Here is a 24,685-nt window from a genome sequence, read left to right as displayed (position 1 = left end):
CCAAGCGTGAGTGTATAGAGGGGTTAAAAATCCTATTCTAAAAATTCCGAGAAAATCAGCCTTCTAGAAACCATTCCTACATGAAGAAACACTCTACACCACTCGAACCAGTTCGATAACCTAACCCAGCTCCTCTCGCCGTACCTATACAACCCTCTCCTTCACTCGACGCTGACGAACAACCTCGTCTACTTCATCTTCAAAGAGACAACAACCTCACTCTTCGATAGGCTGCTACTGCTAGACGGAAAAACTGTAATCGGATCCGTTTCAAGCAGAAGGAGCAGGAAACACCGAGAAGAGTTTCGAAAAGACGTCGCAAAGAGAACTAGAACCGCTACCGACGATGATCAGACAACATCTATCGTCGACGCGGTCGTAAACCGACGATACCAGACGAAAAGTCGACCGTTCGTCAGGTTGTCTGGCTAAGATTCGCTGCCGTGGTTCCGTTTACGAACCCACAGAAAGGAACGTAGATAAATACTCATGGGCGGCTCTTACAGTTTTACGACCGTGCCACGGTTCTACGTTTGCTCGCTCTATTTGGCTAACGACAATTCTGATCTGCATTTTCTCAAACCGAAACTATCCTTATCGCCCTCTGAGATTTCTCGTGGCATCTGGTGAATCGCGCGTGGAATGCGCTTGGCAACGCTTCCGCGTGTCTTTTGGCCGTTTTATTGATGGTGTACAACAAGTACTACACAGGATTATGCAATTTTGTATTTATAGAAATTCGGATATAAGTTAGTTTTAGTACGCGATGCAGTGTTTCAGGAATCTTCAAAGAAAATTGTTCGGTGAAATTAGAATACAGAATCCCTTGTTTTTCAATGTCTTGGATCGTATGTTTTAGGAATATTCAAATAAAATTTTAGAATTCGAATATAGGAGATTTTTAATTAATGTTTTAAGCTTAAATATTTAAAGAATTTTGAAAAAAGACTTGTGGAAGAATTAGGAGAAATATGGTTTTTCTTTACTTTTTGTTATTTTCTCCTTGTTGATTTCTTAAACTATGTGAACTAGATGGGTGAAATTTTGTATCGTTAATGGTCGGGTGGGCTGTTTAAAACAATCCAGACAAGTGAGCATTTCTGAGCGTAACAAATGAGACATTTTTATTAAGCTTTAGAAGCGTTCTCTGAAAGCTTTGAATAGAATTAAAATATAGAATCTTTCCTTATCGATATCTTGAGTTGTATTTTCAAGATTGTCAAAGGAAATTTTAAATATAATTTTTCAAAAAGACTTCCGGGGAACTTTTTATTTTAAATGAAACTTCTGGACAGAATTGAAAGCAACATAGAATTTCTTAATCAATAGATATTTTTAAACGACTTTTCCATCAAGACAAACTGAAAAATTCCTGCACAACTTCTACTTTCATATTTAATTCTCCTATAAAACGTCTAGACGTAACAGATCCAGGAACTTTTGCGACTTTCTGAATGCTTCGTCCCCCAATCATTTCATCCCATCTCCTACTGTACGTGTCATCGTCGATCAGGATTAATTAGCCGGAAGGAAAGACACGGATCGTGATTCCTCTATGAACATAGAGCACGGTGCTCGTGCACATTCAACGAGAGGAAACTTCACCTCGATGTTCCCGCCGCGATCTAATGGTCACCCTTCGGGCAGAGTTTTGGCCCGGGGGTCATCCCCTTTTTTCGCCGTGAAAGTCACGAGGGGGCCACTTTGGACAGAATGAGATACGAACGAGGAACGTTGCATAAGTATAATGCTGGCAGAGAAAAGGGGGATGTTCGGTAATCGATACTAATTAGGACGAGGTAAAGTTTCGGTTGTGAGAGGAACAGCGGCTCTCCTATAGTATTTGTTAGAGCACATATACACGCATATATGTACGCATAATTATACACAGTGGCTAATTATTATCCACTGAAAAGATACTTTTGATTTTTTATTAATATGTTGTTCATTAGTACGTGAGATAACGGTCCTCAAAGAATATTATTTTAGGAATTTGGTGGTACAAGCGGAAAGGGGGTGATTCTACGCGTAAAAAGAAGTCGAAAATATAGAATACAATTTTTTCGTTTGAGACTTTGTTTTCGAGAAAATCGACTTTGAATTTTCGCTCGGTACGCGTGCACTTTATCGCGTCTCGTTATAACGGGTCTCACTGTAGATCGTTGTCTCGATGGAAAAATTAAAAAAGAATTAGAAAAGAAAATTTTTGTTCTATATTTTCGACTTCTCTTTTCGCGTAGAATCACCCCCTTTCCGCTTTTACCACCAGTTACCAACCACCCTGTATAATATATGTAATATAATGTGTAACAATAATTTGTGATAATAATTTTCATCCCTTAAGAGTTCATCAATATTATTTCTAGAATTATTGTTTGAATTCTTACAGATTGAAAGACATATTCATTGTTAAACTGAGGACTTGTATACTTAAGTATTAAATAACTGAGGTTTATGTATTTAAATATGCAAATTAAATATGTAAAAATCCACAAGATATATGCAATATGTAAAAGTACAGAATATATGTAAAATTGAATATTTATTATAATATATAAAGGGTAAAAGAAATTCCTATTTAAGTTTCACTTCTTTAATTGTATCCAGAGAAGTATAAAATTGTATGAACATTTATAATCTATCTCTAGTATGTATTAATATTTCACTCTACAAAAAGTAGAATGATACCTACAAGAAATTACAAGAAAGATGATACATTCCTGATAGCCAAAATATTAATTAGCACGTCCGAAAAGTTTCTTTCGTTTTATAAGGAAATAATGGATACACAACATTTTCCGTTTTATATTATTTTATCGAATTAATTATCATTCATTTTGCTCTATCAAAATAAAGATCACAACGCTCGACAGATTAGGTTTCATGTTTGTATAAAGATACGTCGCTGTAAAAGACGTGTCTGTAAAACAAAGACACTTTTCGGACAACTTAATAAAAAAAGGAAAAGGAGAAAAAGAATAGGGGGGGGGGAAGAAAAAAAAGAATAGAACAAGAATTCTTCTATTCTCTTTAACCATATCTAGAGGTATCGATAGGTTAAGCTTCTAGAGCGTGTACTCTAATGGGTTGCACATAAATCATTCGAGACAATAAAAATTATCACCGAATAGGTGTCCCGAGGGTCTGCTTACAATGTTTCGACGGAAAGGGTTCTCGAAATAATGGGGACGTCATAAAACTTATCTCACCTAACCATGGATATGAACAGCTTATCGTTTAACTCTTGTCCTCCTTCCCTTGTACCTTTTCCATGAAAATTCCATTTCATAATTTTTCACCTTTCGTCGCGATAACCTTTAGTAAAAAAATATATTACCTTGAAATTCTAGAATGATTTAGATTATTTCCTTGAAAAGGAAAATTAATTATAATCTGTCTATCGAACAGAGAATTCTTAATTGTATCGAATTCTTAATTTTAATTTCTATTTTTCAGTCTTTTTAATTTCAATTTTTGTGCTGGAAATTAAAAAAGTGAACTGCTGCAGGAAATTTGCAATTGCAAAATGATTGAACAAATCTATCGAGCAGAGAATGTATTGAATTCTTAATTTTAATTTCTACTTTTCTGTCTTTTTAATTTCAATTTTTGTGCTGGAAATTAAAAAAGTAAACTGCTGCAGGAAATTTGCAATTGCAAAATGATTGAACAAATCTGTCGAACAGAGAATTCTTAATTGTATCGAATTCTTAATTTTAATTTTTATTTTTCTGTTTTTTTAATTTCCATTTTTGTGCTGGAAATTAAAAAAGTAAACTGCTACAGGAAATTTGCAATTGCAAAATGATTGAACAAATCTGTCGAACAGAGAATTCTTAATTGTATCGAATTCTTAATTTTAATTTCTACATTTCTGTCTTTTTAATTTCAATTCTTGTGCTGGAAATTAAAAAAGTAAACTGCTACAGGAAATTTGCAATTGCAAAATGATTGAACAAAATCGAACGTACAGTATCGGTCCATGAAATTCAAATTTGCAAAGGTAACATTCAAAAATCGTTCTACGCATGTACATGTGTATGTATAAGGAAGAGAAGGTGAGTTACGAGGAGTTCAGCGAGTGACTTCAACGTGTTTCAGCGGGTAAAACATTCCGGATATCGCGGGCTCGTCATTCGATTTCCGGTCAGCTAATTTTCTTTCAGAAGGAAAACAAGTCAGCTTGATAGTTTGAGCACGCAGAATCTAACAAGATATAGGCGGAGGAATTAGCTCTAACAAGATTAAAGCTTTTAAACGGAACGCGCGCCGTAGCTCCGCACAAGATTAACCGCGAAAGAGTAGGCCGAGAGAGTTATAGATATTGCATTCGGTACCCTCTCCTATCTTTGCCATAATATTTGTCTTTTTAAACGACTACCTTTTTACGTTAGATAAAATCTTGCATTAAATATAAAACACGTCTCGCTCAAATCGAATATCTAAATTATCTTTATTGCTGTTGAAGATAAAAAAGAATGACTAGAAGTTTATATAGTTCCAAGATGTGTTCAAAACATTTATTGATGATGAAAAATGTTTCCTCAAGGTCATGCTAGATGTCACGATCATCGAAGTTCATTCATCTTGGAACAGACTAATATTCCCTTTATGTAGGTTATGTGAACATTTTTCTAAGTAAATCTATATACAGGGTGGTTGAAAAAGAAGTCGAAAATATAGAACAAAAATTTTTTTTATTTTTTTCTTTTAATTTTTCCATCGAGAAAACGATCTACAGTGAGATCCCTTATAACGAGATGTGATAAAGTGCACGCGTACCGAGCGAAAATTCAAAGTCGATTTTTTCACAAAGCCTCGAACGAAAAATTTTTATTCTATATTTTCGACTTCTTTTTTCGCGTAGAATCACCCCCTTTTCGCTTGTACCACCAGTTACCAACCACCCTGTATACAAAATTGCACAATAAATACGTTAATACGTTCATACATAATCGACGCATTATACTGTGTTCTAATTTCTACAAATAGCTTTTAATACGTTGCCTGCTGTGAAAAGTGCAACGTGATGCACAATACGTATTTGAGGAATCAACGCGTTGAAAACCCCAAAAAGAAATAGCAGCGCAAAGAATTCCATTGCTTCAAAAATGAAACACTTGGCCATCCCTCTTTGCTATGCCCCATCAGCTACCAATTTGCTCGCGTTTATTAGATCCACACGGAACGCAACACATCTCCTCCCACTTCACAAGCACGGTGCGTCTTCGCTAAATCCTCCCCACTCCTCCTCAAGATAGCACACGCGAGCCTAACGAATCGTAAGTTGCGCTCGATAATCGATAACCTCTCACCAGCGTTACTCATTACATTCCCTCATTCCACGGACATTTCCCCTGTCTCTCGTCTTTCAACTTCCTACACGTCTTTTCTACGGCATAAACCAGCGGTTCTTAATCTTTTGTGTACCACGGATCTTTAACTAATTTTTCGTTGTCGCGGATCCCCATGACTAAAATCAACGCTTAGATCCGTAATGCGCCTCAAACGTGTATATCTAAAACATTTATCGACTGCTGATCAACAAACTTCAAATTTGGAGAGAAGTGATTTATTATAAATAGACTGCAGATTTTATGCATTTTTATATCTTTATGAGCATAACTAAAGGAATGGAACGTAAATACAAACGTTTCATGTTTAAATATCATAATAAATATTCTACCTTAAATATTTTATATACTTTTGCATATTATATGCGCTGTGCGCATTTTTGTACCGTCAAGCATCTCATAAATGCATAAAAATCCACAGTCTAATTATAAATAAATAAAAACGCAAATAATTATTCCTTATTCGAAAAATGACTAGTTCCGCGAGTGAGGAACTCGCAGCGCTCCGGAGATGCTTCGCGGATGACAGGTTAAGAACCACTGCCATAAACCATAACGACACGTGATCCTCCGTCGTTCCTATTGTCGCGGTCGAACGGTTAAAAACGTTTCCCGCGTAACGAGACCAGAGGTCGATAGAGTGAAAAAAGAAAGAGGAGGAAGAAGAAAACTGTGGAGAAACAGCCAGAATATAAGAGAGACGATGGTGAAGCGGAGAAGGGAATAATCCGGCTTTCAACCGGTGCTTTCAAGAATTTAACGTTCCAGAAAGATTACGCAACAAAACGGATAGGTTAGGGGGAGGGAGTAGGGGTTGATGGTGAAAGAGTGGGGAGAAGTGCAAGAAGAAAGAGAATGGTGGATTACGTCACGAACTCTTCTGTATACTCGTCGATCGTACGTAGTTGGTACGCGAACCGATGTATCGACTCTTCTCGAGGGGATCGGCGAATCATTTACCGGGCTGCTTAAAACAAGGCCAATCTTAATTAGGGGATGCACCGGCGGATACATTCCCATGGGATCCCCATTGTTCCCTCCCTTTTTGCACCGTTCTGCGGTACGGTGCACGCCAGAGAGAGAACACCGTCTACGCGGATGTGGTGCGTCTAAAGGTGCACGCCCCCGTGCCCCTGGGATATCAAGTAGAGTACTACCGGTCTCCTCCGGCGTTTACCATAGAACAGAATTCCTTGGATCGACGGTGGATCGCGTATGCGCGCAACGCGCATGCGCGTGGGCGAGTGACATTAATATGTTTTCACGTGATAATGAAAGTTATCCTGTTTACTATTATGGTAAAGTTTGACATAATCACATTTAGTTAGCCTTAATTCTTTGCAGGCTTAGAAATGAATCTAACACTCCATTGTATTTCATTTTTTGGATTAATATACTTTAACGTTATATCTTAATTTCATAGAAATATGACAATGTAGTCTGAAGTTTTAACTGAATTTGAATCCCGAAAGTTTTTGAAAGTAACTTATTGATTACGAATCAATCCAGAGGAAATGTTAATGAAAGGATTGATACCTAACTTGTCACCGGCAGTTCTAGCATTAAATTGAGTGTCACAGTGAAAAGATACTCATTATTCATTGTGTATGGACTTGTAAATAACATAGATTACAATCTAGCTTGATAACTCATACGTTTTTTGATAAATAAAAATAAGTGCTACAATTTCCAAGTGATACATACTTATTATTCGTTATATATTAACTAGCAATTAAAATAAATTGCAATCTAGCATGATAAATAACGCCTATAATTTCCAAGTGATATAGTATTAATTTGACGACTACGCGTTTCACGCGTGAGCGCTGCTTAACAGCCCGATAACCTGAACCAACAACTCACTGTGTTTTTATCTGATTGCTATACTCCATCAGTTCTAGCAGCGCTGACCAAACCTTACCGACCGAACAGATTGACTTAAAATTGAAAACGAGCTAAGATATCAATGCCGATATAGAAGGGTCGTATTCTTCATAGGTTATGTAGTATTTTGATGCATCAAGACATGATGCATATAGCTAACATGTTATAGCAACGGAGATTGAGTGGGGAAAGCCCCAATACGCGCATCAAATGAATGCACAGACCTGTTGTAACACCACTGATGATTCGTTTGTCGTCAACACCGGCGAAATCAGCGCGTGCTTGTTTTCTCAGAAAACAGTGGAAATAAACAACGATGGATAATTTAATTACATGTTCCTAGCGATCATGGAGTGGCTACGCAAACATGAAACCCGGCCAGATTAAATATATCCGCGTGCGTGATTGGCAAACACGTTGTGTAACGTGATATTCAACACGGTGGAACGATGATGACCAGTTGAAACAATGAACTTCACTCTTTTTCGGCATTCATATGGGCTTGTTTGTGGAACTATATAAATATTGTGAATATTGTTCCATCGAAGTTGAAGTAATTCTGATGCTTGTTATTGTAGGACTTTGTTTTATGATGGAGACCATTTAATTGAGTTCGAGGAGGTTATTGATAGTAAAAATTAAGTATGGTGCGTTCAATAAAAAGGTATTTTTACTGTAATATTTTTCGACGAAGTTTTAAGTAATTATTATTATAATGCTGTAACTACAATAGGGAAATATATATTATAGCGAAAATAATTATAGTAAATCTCGAGGTAACAAATAAAATCACTAGACTTTCCATTAATTTATTAGAAGGTAGGATTCTTTAAAATTTCTTAATGGATTTATTTTTAATATGTAGGAACGTTAGTAGATTGTTTAATTTGTTGTACTAAATGTTTGCTTTTAAATAACAAAATAAATAGATCTGTGCAAGAAAGCAAGAATATCTAAATGCTCGATGAAACAAAAAGATTCGTAGTCAGCAACATTTTAAATCAGTGATTTCATTTCAAAGGCGGCCAAAGAACAAAAGCATTCACTACACGCTTCATTTTCTTCACCGTACCTTCCTACTGTCCCGCCCCTGGCCGGATTTTTCATTTCTTAAAAGCCTGCCTATCTCTATCCCTCATCGTACAATCCAAATTAAAACTATCTGGGACAACAGCACGAAAACCTGCCAATATAACTACATATCAATACCATTTTCTCCACCTTCCACCCGCCCCCACCCCTCTCTCAACTCAGTCAAACAATTCCACCAGTTAAATGACGCCAATGAATCGTAATAAACAGCAATGGGAAATTATACTCTACTAAATCACAAATTCAGTGATGAAGGCAACAATATGAAGTATTTCATATTTCCTTTTTAAATTTTATACAACTTTCCCTTAGCTTATTTAAATTTATATTCTATAACCAATTTCTAAAATAAAAATAAAATAAATTTTATCATTAACAAAAATATAGTTATTTTATATTTAGATATTGGAAAATTATTTGCTGTTTGAGACTACAAAAACAATCTTGTTCACGGTTGCACAAACCTAAAATGATTACTATTTTATATTAATAATCTTGTAAACATAGATAATATAAAAAATCTACTACTTCTACTACTATTGCTATTAATCTACTACTATTTTGCATTCTAAACACTAAGCTCCCTTTGAAAATCTCTGGTAACTAATATTACTTGAAAAAAATAAAAATAACGATAACAATTCATAAATTCAAGGACTACCATTTTATACGTCAATTTCCCATCAGTAAAAGGTAAATAATATTACTAACCTTTACTCCTATTTTTTAATCCAATTCAAAAATCTCACTGATATCACTGGTAACCAAAACAGTAATAATAATACTAATAACTCGTGTAAATTGGAGATTCCATATTTCCTCATGTACCATCATGTCCACCCTCTCCCCGCTAGGACCCACTCATCAGTATAGACAGCACGGTGGTGCGCGAAAACAGTCGGTGTTGGTTCAGGCGTTGGTTTTGCGGTGGGTTAAGGCTCGTTCACGCGTGAAACAAGGAGTCCTGGCCTGGGATCTTAACGCTCGGTTTGACAAACGTTCTCGTTGCTTGCATTAGCATATTGCGATTTACATTTCCCTGTATTATCGACCCCTAACCATTCACGTTGTTTTGTTCAGCCTCTGTATCTATCCGTTTCACTCTGCCCCCCTCCCTTTCTCTCCTGCTTTGAATTTCGTGTATTTCGCCTAAAGCAAATAAGAATAGACGAATTGCGTGAAATAAAGGACGTTATGATCTTGGTATAACACCGAGTTGATGGAAGAAGAGGCATGCGACGCAAACGATACCGAATGTATATAACCGTCTATCCATAACCTGATTCAATTTAACTGAATCGATTTATGGTTAATCTATGGCCAGGGGAAAGGCTGAATATTACGGGGAGAACCATTTGAAGAGTTATTGATGGAGAAATCAGGAGAAGTCAGTGTTTGGGAAATTGAAGAAAATTGAGATTATTGATATGGTGTTAAGATTTTATTTGCTTTTCCTTTTATTCGTTGTCGCTCAACTGAGCCATCTTGCAGAACTGAGCTAATATTATCAATGAAACTTTACTAACAATGCATAATAATAGCAAGTTTGGCAACAAAACAAATGAAATAATATATGCAAATTTTACAAATTAGAGGTTATATTCCACAAAATTGACAGTAAATAAGGTAGGAGTCTGTGCCAATGAGTTTGATAAATGATTTAATTGAATTGATGAAATTGGAAATAACACTCATCATTGATTTCTTATTAGACTTTGAAATTCTACTTCACTTATTCTTTCGTCACATTAGACCCTACACATATTTACTAATCGACTTCTAATTTCTTAATTAATAATTTACGATGAAATTGAAAATTTTCTATCGATGTTTGATTAAATCTGAAAATTCTATGAATTTCACTTTCTCCACTCTCACTTCGCTTCTTACAATTCAATAATCAAATCGTAATTTATTAATTATTAGTCTATACCAGCAAGCAAGAAAATTTTGTCAATAAAAACGAACAGTAAAACTGTCGCGCCCTCAATCGTGAAAGAATAGAACTCATGAAAGGAGGATCCGGAAACTATCGTAATACAAACACCCGTTGGCTGATCATCATACAATGTTGCAGCTGATTACGAGCAACCACGCGTGTCTGCACAGCAAATCACGCTTCTACACTCTCTATACACTCTGTCAATGGCATTCTTTTCCGTGAGTAGGTGGTTACAGAAGAGACCATAAGAATTACCGTGAATCCCGTACCAACGAAACAAGTATGTATTAGAGATACCAGAAAATGCTACTCCCGTGTAACAGGGAATTCGAGATAAGTGGCAATATTAAAATCGTGCTGCGAATCCATCTTGCGCCTGTGTACCTTCCGTTCGATTCGCTTTAGGGATCGCGATTCCGTTAGACTTCCTGCCGGCTAAAGGCCACTCGAGTGTTTCGGGGTCAATAGTCGAATTTCCTCGAGGGGAATTACTTTCTACGATGGTTTCTTTCTCTTTGTATGGCACTTAGAACCTTCGTGTGAAGTGGCATGCTTGTCTTATATCTACTGCTATCTGAAATATATGTAGTTTTGTCTCTTTTAATTTTGAGGTTATAACGTTTAAGTCCGATTACATTTTACATCTTGGAATTATTAGATAGCAGAAATTCTTGCTTGTAAGCAATATTAAGTAATAATAATGAGTTTTACGTTATATTAATTTATTGCTACAGTCCTGATATAATAACAGATTCTAGATCTGATCCTAATCTTACCTTCTACGAATCACACTATTAATTTACAGTATTAGTACTAATAAAAAAACGTATCCAATTTCCAAATTATACGATACGTAATTAATAATATTTGGATTTATCCTAAAACAAGTGTCTATAATACATATTCAACAATCTACAAGACTATATTGAGCAATCGAAACCAGTCGTTCGCAAGTTCTACTCACCAAACACATCCTTCACTTCTAATCTACCTATACACCTCCAAAAAGAGCCAAATACGTATTACTTTCTGAGAAGACATAATTCATAAGTGGTTGAAGCGGAAACGAGCACTGGATTATCCCGTATAAATTCATCCGGCAATGGCCTGATAAAGAATGCGCCCGCCTATATATAACCTGTGCGAAACGATCACCGAAAGCCAAAGGCGGATCGTTGGGTCCGTTGGCGAAATGGATGAGAAAACAGTGGGCAGAGGGCGCCGCGTGCTCGTGGACAAACCACGACGGGAGGGGCCACGCGTGTGGGCGGCATGGCGGGTGTCGACGAAGGCATCGGAAGCGCGATTTATCGCGCGCGCACTCCGTGAAGAAAGAGTCGTTCTGCTGGTGGTCGTTAATTCTTGTCGCACGTGTCCCACTGCTTTGATCACGCGAGTATGCTAATTGCCGTCCGACGCCCACTCGCCGCCAAGGCATGGGACATTGCAGAGAACCAACAGGAAGAAGAGGAAGAAGAAGAGGATGAAGGGCGGAAAAGAAGATCGAGGTACTGCAAAGAGGAAAAGGAAGAAGAAAAATTAGAGGAAGAGAAGAGACTTTGACTTGGTCGAGTGGATGGGTTTGCCGCTCTCCACCGGCATGTACACTCTGTTGGCACATGCGCGAGCTCCGGTCTCCAGACACCGAGACTACACGCCGAGAAGCGTGCATGGGATAATCGGGTTGTCTTGACTTCTTGTCGCAGATCCTCTTCGACACGTAGATTCGTTTCAGGGAGGGGGCACCGAATGAATACGCTGAATCGCTTTGATGGCTGGTTCCAGTATAAAGATGGATTTTTATAGAGGTGATTAGAATGAAGGCTTGAATGGAGAGCAGGGTTTGGCATAATAAATGGGAGGAATATTACATTTTACGTTGCTGCAGCAAGTTCGATATAGTTTGAGATTAGAAAAAGAGTTATGGTAAATAAATCCTAATTCGTCATGCTATTGTAAGTGTAGAGTATGTATAGAAAAATGAGCTTATTTTAAAGCAATTCGAGGTCGATGTACTTGTTAATGTGATTAGTTGGTATATTAAGATTGTTTTCATAAAGAAATTTAAGATAAAGAAAGAATTGAGTTTTACATGTACATGTATGTTTGGGAATTAAATGCTGGAAGGGATAACAGATTCCATTATCGAAAACGCTGTTTAAGTTTGAAGAGTAAATTACAGTAGATAAGACAGATTACAAATATCGTGTTAGAGTCACACCTGCAGAGACTTTATTCGAAAGCAAATTGTAAACTTTCGATAGAAACGTTTCAGGGAAATGAGATTCGATTACCGGAAACCGAACTTGATCAAATATCATAAAATAATCCAATTCCCAAAACCGTGTTTTATCCCCGAAACTCACAAATCCCGATATATCTAATTTCATAGAAACACGACTTGTAGAAAAACTTGTAGAAAAAGTACACAAAATTCAATAGTATATGTGATAGTTACACAATCTACACTTTCGAATACAATTCTTTCCCACAAAAACCTTCCATTTTGTATTGCAGTTTCTATGAAAACAGGTAATATACCAAAGCGATTCTCAACAAGGAAACAAAGTATACCTGTGGTTTTCCAAGCGGCCGGTGAGAGCAGCGGTGCACGCGCCGCTTGCAGAAACGTTTCGTAAATTCGAGGAACGGCTGGAAAGAAGTGGCCGCGGCACAAAGCGTGCCGACACGACCGGGCCCGTTTGCCCCGCGGAGGTAATTGTCTTCTTGGCCGCACGAGAGCGCACGTATTCCGCGAGTAAATACACACCGAGAGGCTGGCTTACGTATAGCGTTCTCACGGGACGGAGAATAAATACCATGGCCCGGTCTGTTACCGACTTTTCGTTTCCTGGATACGGTCTGCTGGAACATTTCTCTCGATCGCGATCATCGATCCTCGATACACGAATTATAGGTATAGTGGACGGAAAGAATGTTTATAGCTCCTCTCTATGGATAAAATTACTACTAATAATAAAGAGAAACTTTTGAGTCATTATAAGTAAAACATATTATTTTAAGTACTTAAAAATGACATGAAATATCATAGAGATTTAGAGAAAATTATATAACCTACCTATATACAGATATAAAAAAAATTGCAATGTAAGTAATAAACAGAACATTATATAAAGATGATTGTTGAGGTTAGAAAGTTTGTTCGAAGCGGCGCGTGTCTATTTTTCTCTTCGATCCCCAGCACAGACCGTAGAACCCGTCGAAAATTTATCGAGCGCGGCTGTACAACTTCTTTTCATGATTATTCTCAGCATAACGTGCCACATCTCTCTTTGATCCTTCGTGACATATAAATCGGAAAGAACACACACCGCCGAATATTTATGATATTCGAACGAGCAATTCTTTTTTAACTTAAAGAAGACTTACCCTAATAAAACCTGAGTTTTAAAAAGCAGATAGTCTGTACGTATTGATTTGTTTTTTTTTTCAGTAGATCGGAAAGATGAAATATAATTTTATTATTGAAATTTATTTATTTTATTTCTTCTTCTATACGTAAATTCTTTTTTACGTTTTTTAATTAATTATCATTAATTACAATAAATTCTTATTCTGAAACACTTTATAGTACCAGCATCTTCTTTTAATTCGAGATCGACAATCATATAATCTTGATTAAATAGCTGAGTTTAAAACTTTGAAAAAGCGAATTAACCAACTGGGGTACAAAAACTAGGAAGAAGAATGTTATCTGTCCCTAATTTATCAGACGGACTTGTTATCCTTGAGATTCAAGTCTGACAGGCTTGTGATTTTTGTGTGGTGCGAACGAAAATTGAAAGTACGGTTTTCTAGTTGTGTACATGCGCCTATACTCACATTAACTTCACTATTTCCGTACGAGTTCGCTAAACGTTCTGTTATGTGTGTTTTTAAATAACGGCAGTTTCTAAAACAAGACGATGTTTGCTAGAATTACACATCTAATTCTTCAACACATTTCAGAATCCGAACCTTGTCCTAATTACTAAATTACCTTATTTAATATATTCGAGTACTCATATTATTTAACTAATTAGGTATACAAGAACCACAGACTGCAAATATGTATCAATATTGTACCAATACTCCAAACTACTTCGATTGAAGCACTCAACATGTTTAAGTGCTCAAAGTACTAAGTGGTCGAGTGTACAACGTCCAGGTACACAACTTTCCTCTTCCTAAAGAGAATTTTCTATTAATTTTAAATCAACAATATTAAAAGGATCTAACGTAAATATTGATCCAAACATACAATGGAGATGACTGTACAAACAGACAACAATTTATACGAATTTCTAAAAATTTAGCTAATTACATTGTGAAATATTTTAGTTTCAATTTTTTCATAATAATATAGAACATAACAAAAATGTGTATTTTCTTTTCCGTAATATGAGACTTAAAAATTCTTCCTTTTTTATATTTTGCTTATAAATCTATATCTTAATTTCTTACATTACGCTCCCTAAAATATTATTATGAGTATTAAATACAAATGAAATTAATTTAAGTTTAGTATAAAGATTTCCCCTATTCGAACGTTCGCCACTGTAAAACATATCTTGGTACCAATGCTAACAAAAGTATTAAGTTCCGCTAGAACGAAACAAAAACGGGTCTGCGAAATAATTGTAAACAATTGCGAATCGAATAACACTTTTCAATATTGAATAGCTAATTGGATATCTATCGTGAAGCGATACGAGATGGGGTGGCTATCGAAGCCTCACCAATCGCGTGGAGTTAATTCGTGTTTGTGTGCGTGGCACACGATGCTGCATCATGCACCGCGGTGCATAATAGCGCGCTGCATCAACAACGATGTTTACCTCGGCGTAATATACAAACAGATATATCTCGACGCGGAGAGCTTTACTTGCCGCGGATCATTTTACACGGACGATATTTCCGCAAATTATCCTCACAGTATGCTGTTTCCCTCCCTCCGCTACCCCCTTTGGGAGAAACCATTCGATTTGGACTGCACGAGAGAGTAATAATTCTGTCCATTAAGCACCGACCACGTCTGTGATCTGATAGAAAATGTTTTATGGATCGCATGATGTACTTTTCACTAATGGTGTAACTAGTGACTCTTTTGTTTTTTTAATAATTTTTTTTTTTAGATGGAACGAAAATTGAGATGACGAATTTTAATGTCATGATCAAATGATACTGTACGTAGCTGTTTTGTTACGGTGATACGGATATCGTTTTTCGTTTATACACCGAGATATTTCTCTCTATGTCTTCTTATCGTATTACCGGTGCTCTTTGACAGCGGTGTATCGTGATGTTACGTATGTTTGTTATTGACATTTAATCCTTTTTCAACATAATAAAATGGGGAATTCAGGATGGACAATTGAGAAAATAATCGTATCTTTGTTATTATTTTGCATTTCTATTATCGAATGTAGAAATTTAAAATATTAGGTGGTTCGAAAAATTTCTTTCGTTTTATAAGGAAATAATGGACGCACAACATTTTCTGTTTTATATTATTTTATCGAATTACGTGTGATCCATTTTGCTCTATCAAAATAAAGATCACAACGACCGATAGATTAGGTTTCATGTTCGTATAAAGATGCGTCGTTGTAAAAGACGTGTCTGTAAAAGAAAGACACTTTTCGGACAACCTAATACTATACTTGATGGGCTACAGTGTCAAAGAATTAAATATAGCATACTTTTTGTTTAACTTAAATTAACCTTAACAAATACTTTTGAAGATAATTTTCTAAAGTTCACAGCATTCCGAACTGTAAAATCATTTTCTTAGACATTTTCTTACATTTTCTACATTTTCTTAGAGATTTAACTTTCTGTATTTTATATCTATATCTATAAACTACTTTAATCTAATATTCACAACAGATACACAAACTAAATTTTTACAATAAAATCCAATTTTCTAAAATGTACATAATCAAAAACTTCATAATTCCTATATTTCCAAATTTAAGTCAGACCAAACTTTGCCCAATTTACCACAACAAACAAGTCTCGACTCTCCGCCTTCGACTAGGGAGAAACTTAAAATCTCTAGGCGACACGGTTCTATAGTCGTTTCTTCTTCTTTACGCAGGCCCTTTTCTCCACGAACAGAGTCGAATATACAGAAAACTGGCAAGATCAGACTGTTCTCGACATGCTTGCCGACTTTTTGGAAAAAGGAGAAGGCAGAGGAAAGGTAACCGACACAGAGAAGCGGCCAAGCAGGGAGGCGTAGACACGTTGGTTCACGGGCCATTGAGTCCTTGGAAACTCTGATTAGCTCTTTCGTTTCTTATTGGAAAACTTTCATTGCGCCACAACAAGAAGGGAGAAAATTCCATCTCGTTCCGTGACCGGCTCAATTTACCAGAAAATTCCTTATACTTCTTACCAATTACCCCAGATGTTTACCCGCTAAACTCGCTCTCCGTCTGTCTGATACTTTTTGGTTATCTCTCTTCGTATTGGGATTTTTCTGGTGACTCAGTATCTGTTGATTTAGGCCGCTTAAGGTGATTTATCTGAGTAAATTGTCATCGAAGAAAGTATAAGGACTTTGGGCTAAAAGGTTAAGGGGGATATTTTTCAATTACTTGAAAATATATACAATAAGAAATACCATTCTGCAATTGAAAGATTACAGCTTATTCCATATTAATCGTACTGTATTGTGATATACAGTAAAAACGTCATAGTAAAACATAAGTACTAAAATACATTATAGAATGCATGATGCTATGCTACACAAAATGTAATGTATAATGAATTTTGTGCATTTTAAGTTATGACTAAATCTTACCATAACCTTAAAAATGTAAGGTGATTATGTATGGTACAATGTTGACACATCCACCACATAACGGTCATTGGTGACTGACGAGGTGTAAATGTCAAGTTCTGCGCCAGCTATCGGTGATTGTCGTGACAGTAAATGTGTTAACCTGTTAACCAGTGGAATCCGTCATCACTTGTATGTAGTAGACATAAGTGAAAATGAAAGAGATGATGTAAGAACAAGATAATTTACGCAGATAAATTGCTTTAATACAAATTAAAGTATTAGTATTTTCTTATTTCACATACGAATGCTTCTCTACAGTAACATGATCAGTGTGAAAGATTCCATAAAGGTAGAATCAGGAAAACAGAAGCTCCTTGATACACATAACTGATTGTAGATACTCATATTTTAATGTTTCAACGAAAGTATCCATTGACAGATCTTCATTCATCAAACCAAAAACCATTTCTCTTTTATCAACCAAAATAACCAAAACGCACTTTAAAAGTTCTTAAAAAAAAGAACTAAGACTTAAGAAGGATAGCACTTGACAAGACTACTTAATTGCACTAAAAACATATCGCGAAGCTTCTAACACGCATGTCCAAACAAACAGGAAACAGAGGACGCATGCGTCGATCACCACTAATCTACAATTTCAAACATCTACTAATCTAGTCTATCTCATACTACCTTAAAACACTTTAAACGTATGTTTTAATTTAAGTTTGATCGATTAATAGGATTAAAAATAAATAATTGGCGGTATCTACAAATTTCTTTATCTGCCAAAATGTTGTTTTCTTTCCTTTCAGGAATTTTACTTTTACCATTGACTAAGTATTTATAAGATCCGCGCTCTTACTCAGCAAATCTGTATTAACGATAAATATGATTTAGATTTTTTTCCTGAATATTTTCAACTACAGTCTAATTTTCTTATACGATTAGTATGAATTAGATTAGAATCCCAAAAAACGTACGACATTAAGGAGTATCCCGTTCGTGGAATAATTAAAGGTTCCCGTGAAAAATCTGTGGGTCGGGGAAAACGGGCGCAACCGGATGTGCAATGGGCTAGGTAGGTTGCGTGAGCATTGACGAGAGCATGGTCGAGGCCGTGGCGAGGCTAGAGAGACTCGGTATTTTATGGTGAACGCATTTTATTGCCCGTGGCTGCCGCATAGGCGGTGAGGTTCAAAGGACCGACCGGAACAGTAAAAGCTAGTTTAACGGTGCTAACAGCGGCCGCAACACGCCGAATGTATTACTAATATTACTATACCTCTTGAGCCCACTACTTTTCTTCAGTCCATTCGTTTCACGCGTACACCCATACGCATCCATATTCCACATAATATGTATAAAATACGTACGAAGATACAGACAAATATTCAACACATCGAACTATATACCGATATAATACGTACGTAAGAACAAATCTAAACTAAACTAGTATGTACAAATATAAGTAGGAGAAAAATATGCGAGACAAATATAAACATACAAATATGAAACATATGAATATGTGTACATAAACATTGATAACAAAATACAAATATTTGTGACGTATAGAAATATGCACAAACACATGACATCGTGGATAATTTTTGATATTACAAAGAAGAATATACAAATACATGTAACACAAGTATTACAAGCATATACAATAAGGATAGTATCATGTATGTAGTATGGTTACTATACATAAGCATCTATGACATCTGTACATATATAGGACAAATACACACGTACAGGAAGCCACACACAGCATGCACAAATATACACAAGCATTTATAACATATGCAAGTATATACAACCATACAATGTACACGACAGGCACAATGTGCCCATACGCAAACACAGCAAACGTATAGGCACATTTCGTTTGTTTCTTTTCCACACTTATTCTCCGTTCTTTTCTTTTTCTTGTTGTGGGAGTTACAGCCGCCACCACGATCCGGTATCCCTGTCGATAGCAGGATAATTTACGGCCACGTGCGGCTTTAATTAAATTTTCTAGCTACACCGAGCTCGGCAGGTGAGTGACAGTGGCACTGGTCTTCGACGAATGCGGCGACGGAAGTACCGGAACGAAGACGTATGCGAGAGCCATTCAGTGGATTGGTGGAAATAAATTGTTGGGCGAAATTGAGGTGTTCTATTGTCGTTCGAAAAGTGATAGCGAATTTTCAAAAAAGATTTATATTTATTAGTAAAATAAATTCTTTCTTTTATATTGACAATTTTGTATACAAATTTTATAAAGTTCTCATAACTATTTCACTAATTTTTTATTTTTAAGATATCCATGATTTATAAACATTTTTTGTAAATATTAAAAATCTTTTGAACGTATATAAAAAATAACTATGCATTTTTGCAGTGAAAAGATTGATGATGGATTATTGAGATTATGGTAAAGTGAACGTAAGGGAGCAATAAAGTCATGGACTTCAGAAAGGTGTATTACACGTTTTATGAACAGAGAATTAACGTTAATAATATAGAGAGAAACACTAGCATTAAACCTAATTTCGAAGTCATTTTTGCTTCTCATAAAGATTGATACCTTGGTGAACTTAATTTTTCTAATCAAAATCACACCTTTTATCTGCCATCTGCTTTTACCCGCCAGCAAGTTCAAGTTCAACGATCTTACAACATCCACTGATCGCTTTGTATTAATTTACCACTTTAATGTTTATGCAAAACTAGTTTTTAAATACATCATTTTTTATTATTAGCTAATAGAAGTTTAAACTTTATTAGAGAAAATATGGAAATATCAATAGAAAGAATAAAAGATTCGTTATTCAGGATACTCACACACATCTGTAGGAAAGTAATCCGATTCTTCAAGAACTTAATAATTCTAACTTTTCAGTGCTTAATAATTACAACATTAGATTTCACTACTCAATACCTACTCGTGAATTCCCCTTCAATTATCAAACATAACCTATAAAATTACACCTCCTTCTGTGTAACATAAGCTATATTAAAAAACAAGAAAACGGTAACACCGACGACAAAAGTATCACACAAGAAAAACAAAGAATGCCATAATTCTATATTAATTAATACAGTTTATTCCCCTTTACCTTTACCTCTTTCAAATATGGAAGCTAAGAAGCTTTTTAATACTAATAGTACTAAAAATTGTCTTTCTCAAATCTTGTATTTTACACTTTTAACGATTAAGACAAAAAACGGATTTACTGCTACAATTACTTAATAATAATTTTTTTACTTATAGATTTTTTATTTTTTAAAGTTATTTGAAAAATTTCTTTATTATACAATACTTACATTTTCAAGAATTATATTTAACCTATTTGAAATTGCTGTATCAATACTAACCTCCAATTTCATGATTATAGAAATTTCTGGTTAATAGATGACCTGGTTAAGAGGTTTCAAATACTCATATTTATAATATTTACATTGGCATTTCACTATATAATAATTATAAAACAGAGATAATATAAAAGTTATCTAACCTGAACGTCATAACCTATAAAGATTTATCCTCACCAACTGACCTTGAATTGCACTCCAGTATCGTCACAAAGTTTGCCATTTCCCGTGATAATCTTGCGATGAATGTACAGAAAGACAAATATACAACACAGAGTCTATTAACGTGCGATGTTCCCCGGTTACAAAGCGATCACAAGGATGCGAGATTCGCGGCATGATCCCGTGCAGGAAGTGGCCCGGTTGTGCTTATAAATAAGCACCGTTCAGACCAGGCGAGGAGGACAGCCTCACTCGGCGAGGATTAAAATTGATTTCGTGTTTATGAAATGTCGCGGATACCTTGGCACGATCCGCCGCCTCCGTTTCGTCGCCCGTGGCGGACTTCCACCTTCCGAGAATAGACGCGATTTAACCGCGACTCTCGATGCATTCAGGAACGCGAGAAATAGCCTCAAGGATTTACAGAGTGGTCTCGACGTGATGCAAACGTAATTGAGAAAAAATGAGGAATTTTTTATCAAGAATCCTCTTTAGATAAACTTAATGACATAACAAGATATGAAAGTCTAGGCATAAATAAATTTCTAAGTTTTAATAAATAGATCGTGGATGTTTATGTACAGGTATGTACATATATGGAAAATGTTAAGGTGCAAGAATTTGCAGAAAGGACATAATATAAAAAGACGTGTTAAGACATTCACAATAAAATATATGTTATAGATATAAGCGTAAATCAAACTATTTATTCATATTTTGGATTTAGAAATTTATTTATGCATCATTTTTGGGTTATGTTATATCATGAAATTTATGCTAATAAAATAATTAAAAATACACACATTGTTTCCTTCCAATATATATGTTGTGTAGTTAACACAAAACAGTGCCGCCAATCACAGCAAAGAATATACCGACAGGGCGTTATCGCTGGCGGCATTGCCTTTGAGTTGACTAAACAGCGATAGCATCAGTATCACCTTTTATAATATACATATATTATATTGTGAGTATATATGCCTAATCTTTAATCCCATGCATCAAAACAGTTTATGGTTCAGAGATGACCCAGTTATCAGGTCAAAGAAACCTTTAAGGTTGATTAAATTGAAACAAGACTGCAACATCTTTTCTAAAAATACCTATACAAGTACATCTCAGCAAAAAATCTATCAAAAAGACCACAAATATAAAACTACACTTTTTAAATCATCAAGATAAAAAAACCAAGAAAAAAGCAAAAGTAGCATTGAAATCATAAATTCATGCAAAATACCTTCTGAAATATTATCCACGGATTGGGCAGAGAAAGAGAGCTTAAAAACCACCAACACGAATTCATAATTTTAAACCATCAAATAAAGAACAAAACAAGCACCATATATTAAAGATATATTAAAACCATAAATCTCTACGTAAAGAGAGATCTTTACTGGAGAAAAGGCTTTCAAGAATATTATCCATAGGTTAGAGAGAGAGAGAGAGAGAGAGAGAGAGAGAGAGAGAGAGAGAAGGATCATGGAAGCGGCTTTCTGCTTCAGGAGCATTCCCGCGGTACTTATTAACGAGTACGATCCGACCGCACGTCACTCAAGTGCGTCGTTTTGCCGGGTGAACTTTATAAACCGGCCCTGTCCGATATCGGAAATAGGCTCAGAGAACCGGCCGGCAGGCATTAGCGTTGTGAATTTGGCGACTGCTTGATCCCCACCCTAACCTAACTCCATCCGCCATTAACGATTCTCGATCGAGCTACGTTCGTTAGGTTGTCCAGCAGGCCGTCGGATCACGAGAATTATCGAGATGCTGGACAGCTCGGAAGAAGGATATTTAAATCCACTTCTCTACTGGCCCGGTATCCCGACGACCATTCGCCAGTATATCGCAAACATCGACCTCCGTGCAACCGATACACACGCCAATGAGGATTTTATCGACTTCTAATTTCGACTCGCGGGAGCGGCCCTTAAGTGTTTTACAGGGAGGTGTTGCTTGGCCAGGTAGTAAGCGGTGATCCAAACGATGTATCGGTTTCGGGTAGAAGCTTCGTCGATGGCGATTTGATGTTTCTTTGGATAGGTAGTAGTAGTTTTGGCTTGACAAATTTACAGGAAATTGTCGAACTAACCACAAATAGGGATCAGTATGGTTTTATGGAGATAATATGTTGATGGGGTTCTGGGCTTGGTAAAAATATGGTTTCCATTATAGTAGGCGATACGTGAAAGCGAAAAGAACAAAGATAGATTCAGTGATTTCGAGTAAAGCAACATTAAGGAACTTCTGATTGTTGGAAATGTTTTGCAACATACAGTAACAAAAGATGACAAGAGGCGGCGAAAGACTGTTGCTTCGATGGGAACTACAATAGGAAGAATACTGTATTGCCATTACTTCGTATTATAGTCGAATTTGAACACGTGAATTATTTAAACATTCAATGTGAAACTGAATTACAGAATGTTTTACAAAAGATCCTACTACCAATACCATCGAAATCTCAGACCACCCTATGGCAAAAATAAACGACGAAAGAAAGGTTAGAGAAATGAAACTCAAAGGCCGCGTAAAAGCGCCCGGGAAGGCTGTGTCACTTTTAGCGAGTTGAAATTCCAAGACTGCTCGTAAAATCGCTTATCTGCGTACAGTTGAGGAGCCTACCTTTACTCCTGCAATACTGTCCACACGATTCTCTGTTCAAGAGCTATCCACCGTTGACTCTAGCTCTCGATTCTCGTCCCATAAATATTATTTTTTTTGCATTCCGTGTCTTGTAAGAATATCGAATTTGGTCGACAAACAATCTCACGAGTTCCCATTCATAGAATTTCTTTCTCGTGGAAATATTTGGTGCATGCACGGAGGAAGTGGACGATTCCGCGTCTCCTCTTGCGATCTGGCCTCGATTGTTGCGTTCCGCGACCAAAGTGGAGTGGGGATAAGAGGGTGGGGAGGAGTCAAGGATGCACGGCCACGCGAACGGCTAGGATTCCAAGGAAGACCACTTCGGTGCAATCTACGCCGGAACTCCTCTCCTCAGAGAGAACCAGACCGCCTTTTCTTTTATCTTATTACGCCGAATATTACCTCCGGTGATCGGCTTTTCGATGGAAACCGTGTTACCCGGATTATGACCATGTGTATACCAAATTGATCTTGCCCTTGGGTATAATCTTGAGCTGATGAGGTTAGGGATTGATTTGTGTATGGTAGCCGATGTTTGGACTTGAAATTGGATGGTTGTTGAACTGGAAAGTTCATGATAAGTTTAGATTAGGCTTGTAGCGTGATTTCGTAACCTTAAACACTACAATCTGTGTGTCATTAATTGAGCCTTCAAACTTATTGAAAAATACCTGCGCAATTTATTTTGAAGGTCATACAAGTCAAGAGCGATTATAAGATTGTTTATGATCCTGATTCTAACCTTAAAGTACTATGTAGTATACATGCATCTAATTTTCGCTTCGTCGCTATTTCGTTATTATTTCACAAAAATATAACAGAATTTCTCTTCTGTACCATATATCTATGAAACGAATTTCAAAAATTAGAAAGAAAACCCCATATAAAATAAAAGGCCATGAGAATCAAGTGCCAACAAGATTTCATTTATAAGAAACTTTCCGGTATCGCGAAAGTATCATTGCCACTCCACAGAAGGATAACGTAACTTTCGATGCAAAGAAACTAACCTCATTTCCAACCACGGAAAAGTCAATTTCACAGTGTACACCCGCTAGATAAGATTCCGCGGACACGCGTCGCGGCGCGCTGCTTTATCGGTAAACGGCTGCACGAAAAATTGTGGAGTAGGTAGGCAAAGCCTAAGAGGAGGACGTAGTCGAAGCGAGCCCGCAACTTTTCTGGCAAGAAGAATCGATCGATCGGCTCCGTCCGGTCGCTCACTTTCTTTCTTTCCTTCTCCCCATCCTCTTTCGTTCTCTCCCTCCTCAATCTGAATTCCCTGTTTCTCTTAACAGAGAGGATCTGTGCTCCTCCTTTTATCTTGCGCCGCTTTATTCCGAGTTCCGCTATCTCCAGCATCTCCGATAGATGGAATCGTTTCGTTTCGTTCACTCTAGCCGCTGATGCTGAACAAGAGGACCGGGTCCAAGAGGCGGAAAAACAGCGGCAAAA

At 36.6% G+C, this 24,685-nt stretch overlaps 1 protein-coding gene and 1 long non-coding RNA gene across 3 annotated transcripts in view; both read right to left on the bottom strand.

Moving 5' to 3' along the window:
- LOC117208939 (protein Wnt-1-like) overlaps positions 1-24,685 on the bottom strand; it is a 75,208-nt gene that overhangs the window by 24,531 nt on the left and 25,992 nt on the right. The window contains exon 1 of one of the 2 annotated variants that reach the window (XM_033450476.1): positions 17,081-17,234. The exons of the other annotated variant lie outside the window; for it this stretch is intronic. Within the exon in view, the coding sequence (XP_033306367.1) occupies positions 17,081-17,148 (68 nt within the window). The 5' untranslated portion in view covers positions 17,149-17,234. Of the gene's footprint in view, positions 1-17,080; positions 17,235-24,685 lie in introns of those variants that run through there. 2 annotated transcript variants of the gene reach the window in all.
- LOC117208941 lies at positions 20,425-20,913 on the bottom strand. Its single transcript, XR_004487796.1, has 2 exons — positions 20,608-20,913; positions 20,425-20,467 (listed from the first exon to the last, which is right to left on the bottom strand). It is a non-coding gene; the product is annotated as an uncharacterized LOC117208941 (long non-coding RNA).

The sequence above is a fragment of the Bombus bifarius genome, unplaced genomic scaffold (assembly GCF_011952205.1).
Source record: "Bombus bifarius isolate JDL3187 unplaced genomic scaffold, Bbif_JDL3187 scf7180000008165, whole genome shotgun sequence".
Classification (NCBI taxonomy): Eukaryota; Metazoa; Arthropoda; class Insecta; order Hymenoptera; family Apidae; genus Bombus; species Bombus bifarius.
This window is presented reverse-complemented; position numbering and strand designations above follow the sequence as displayed.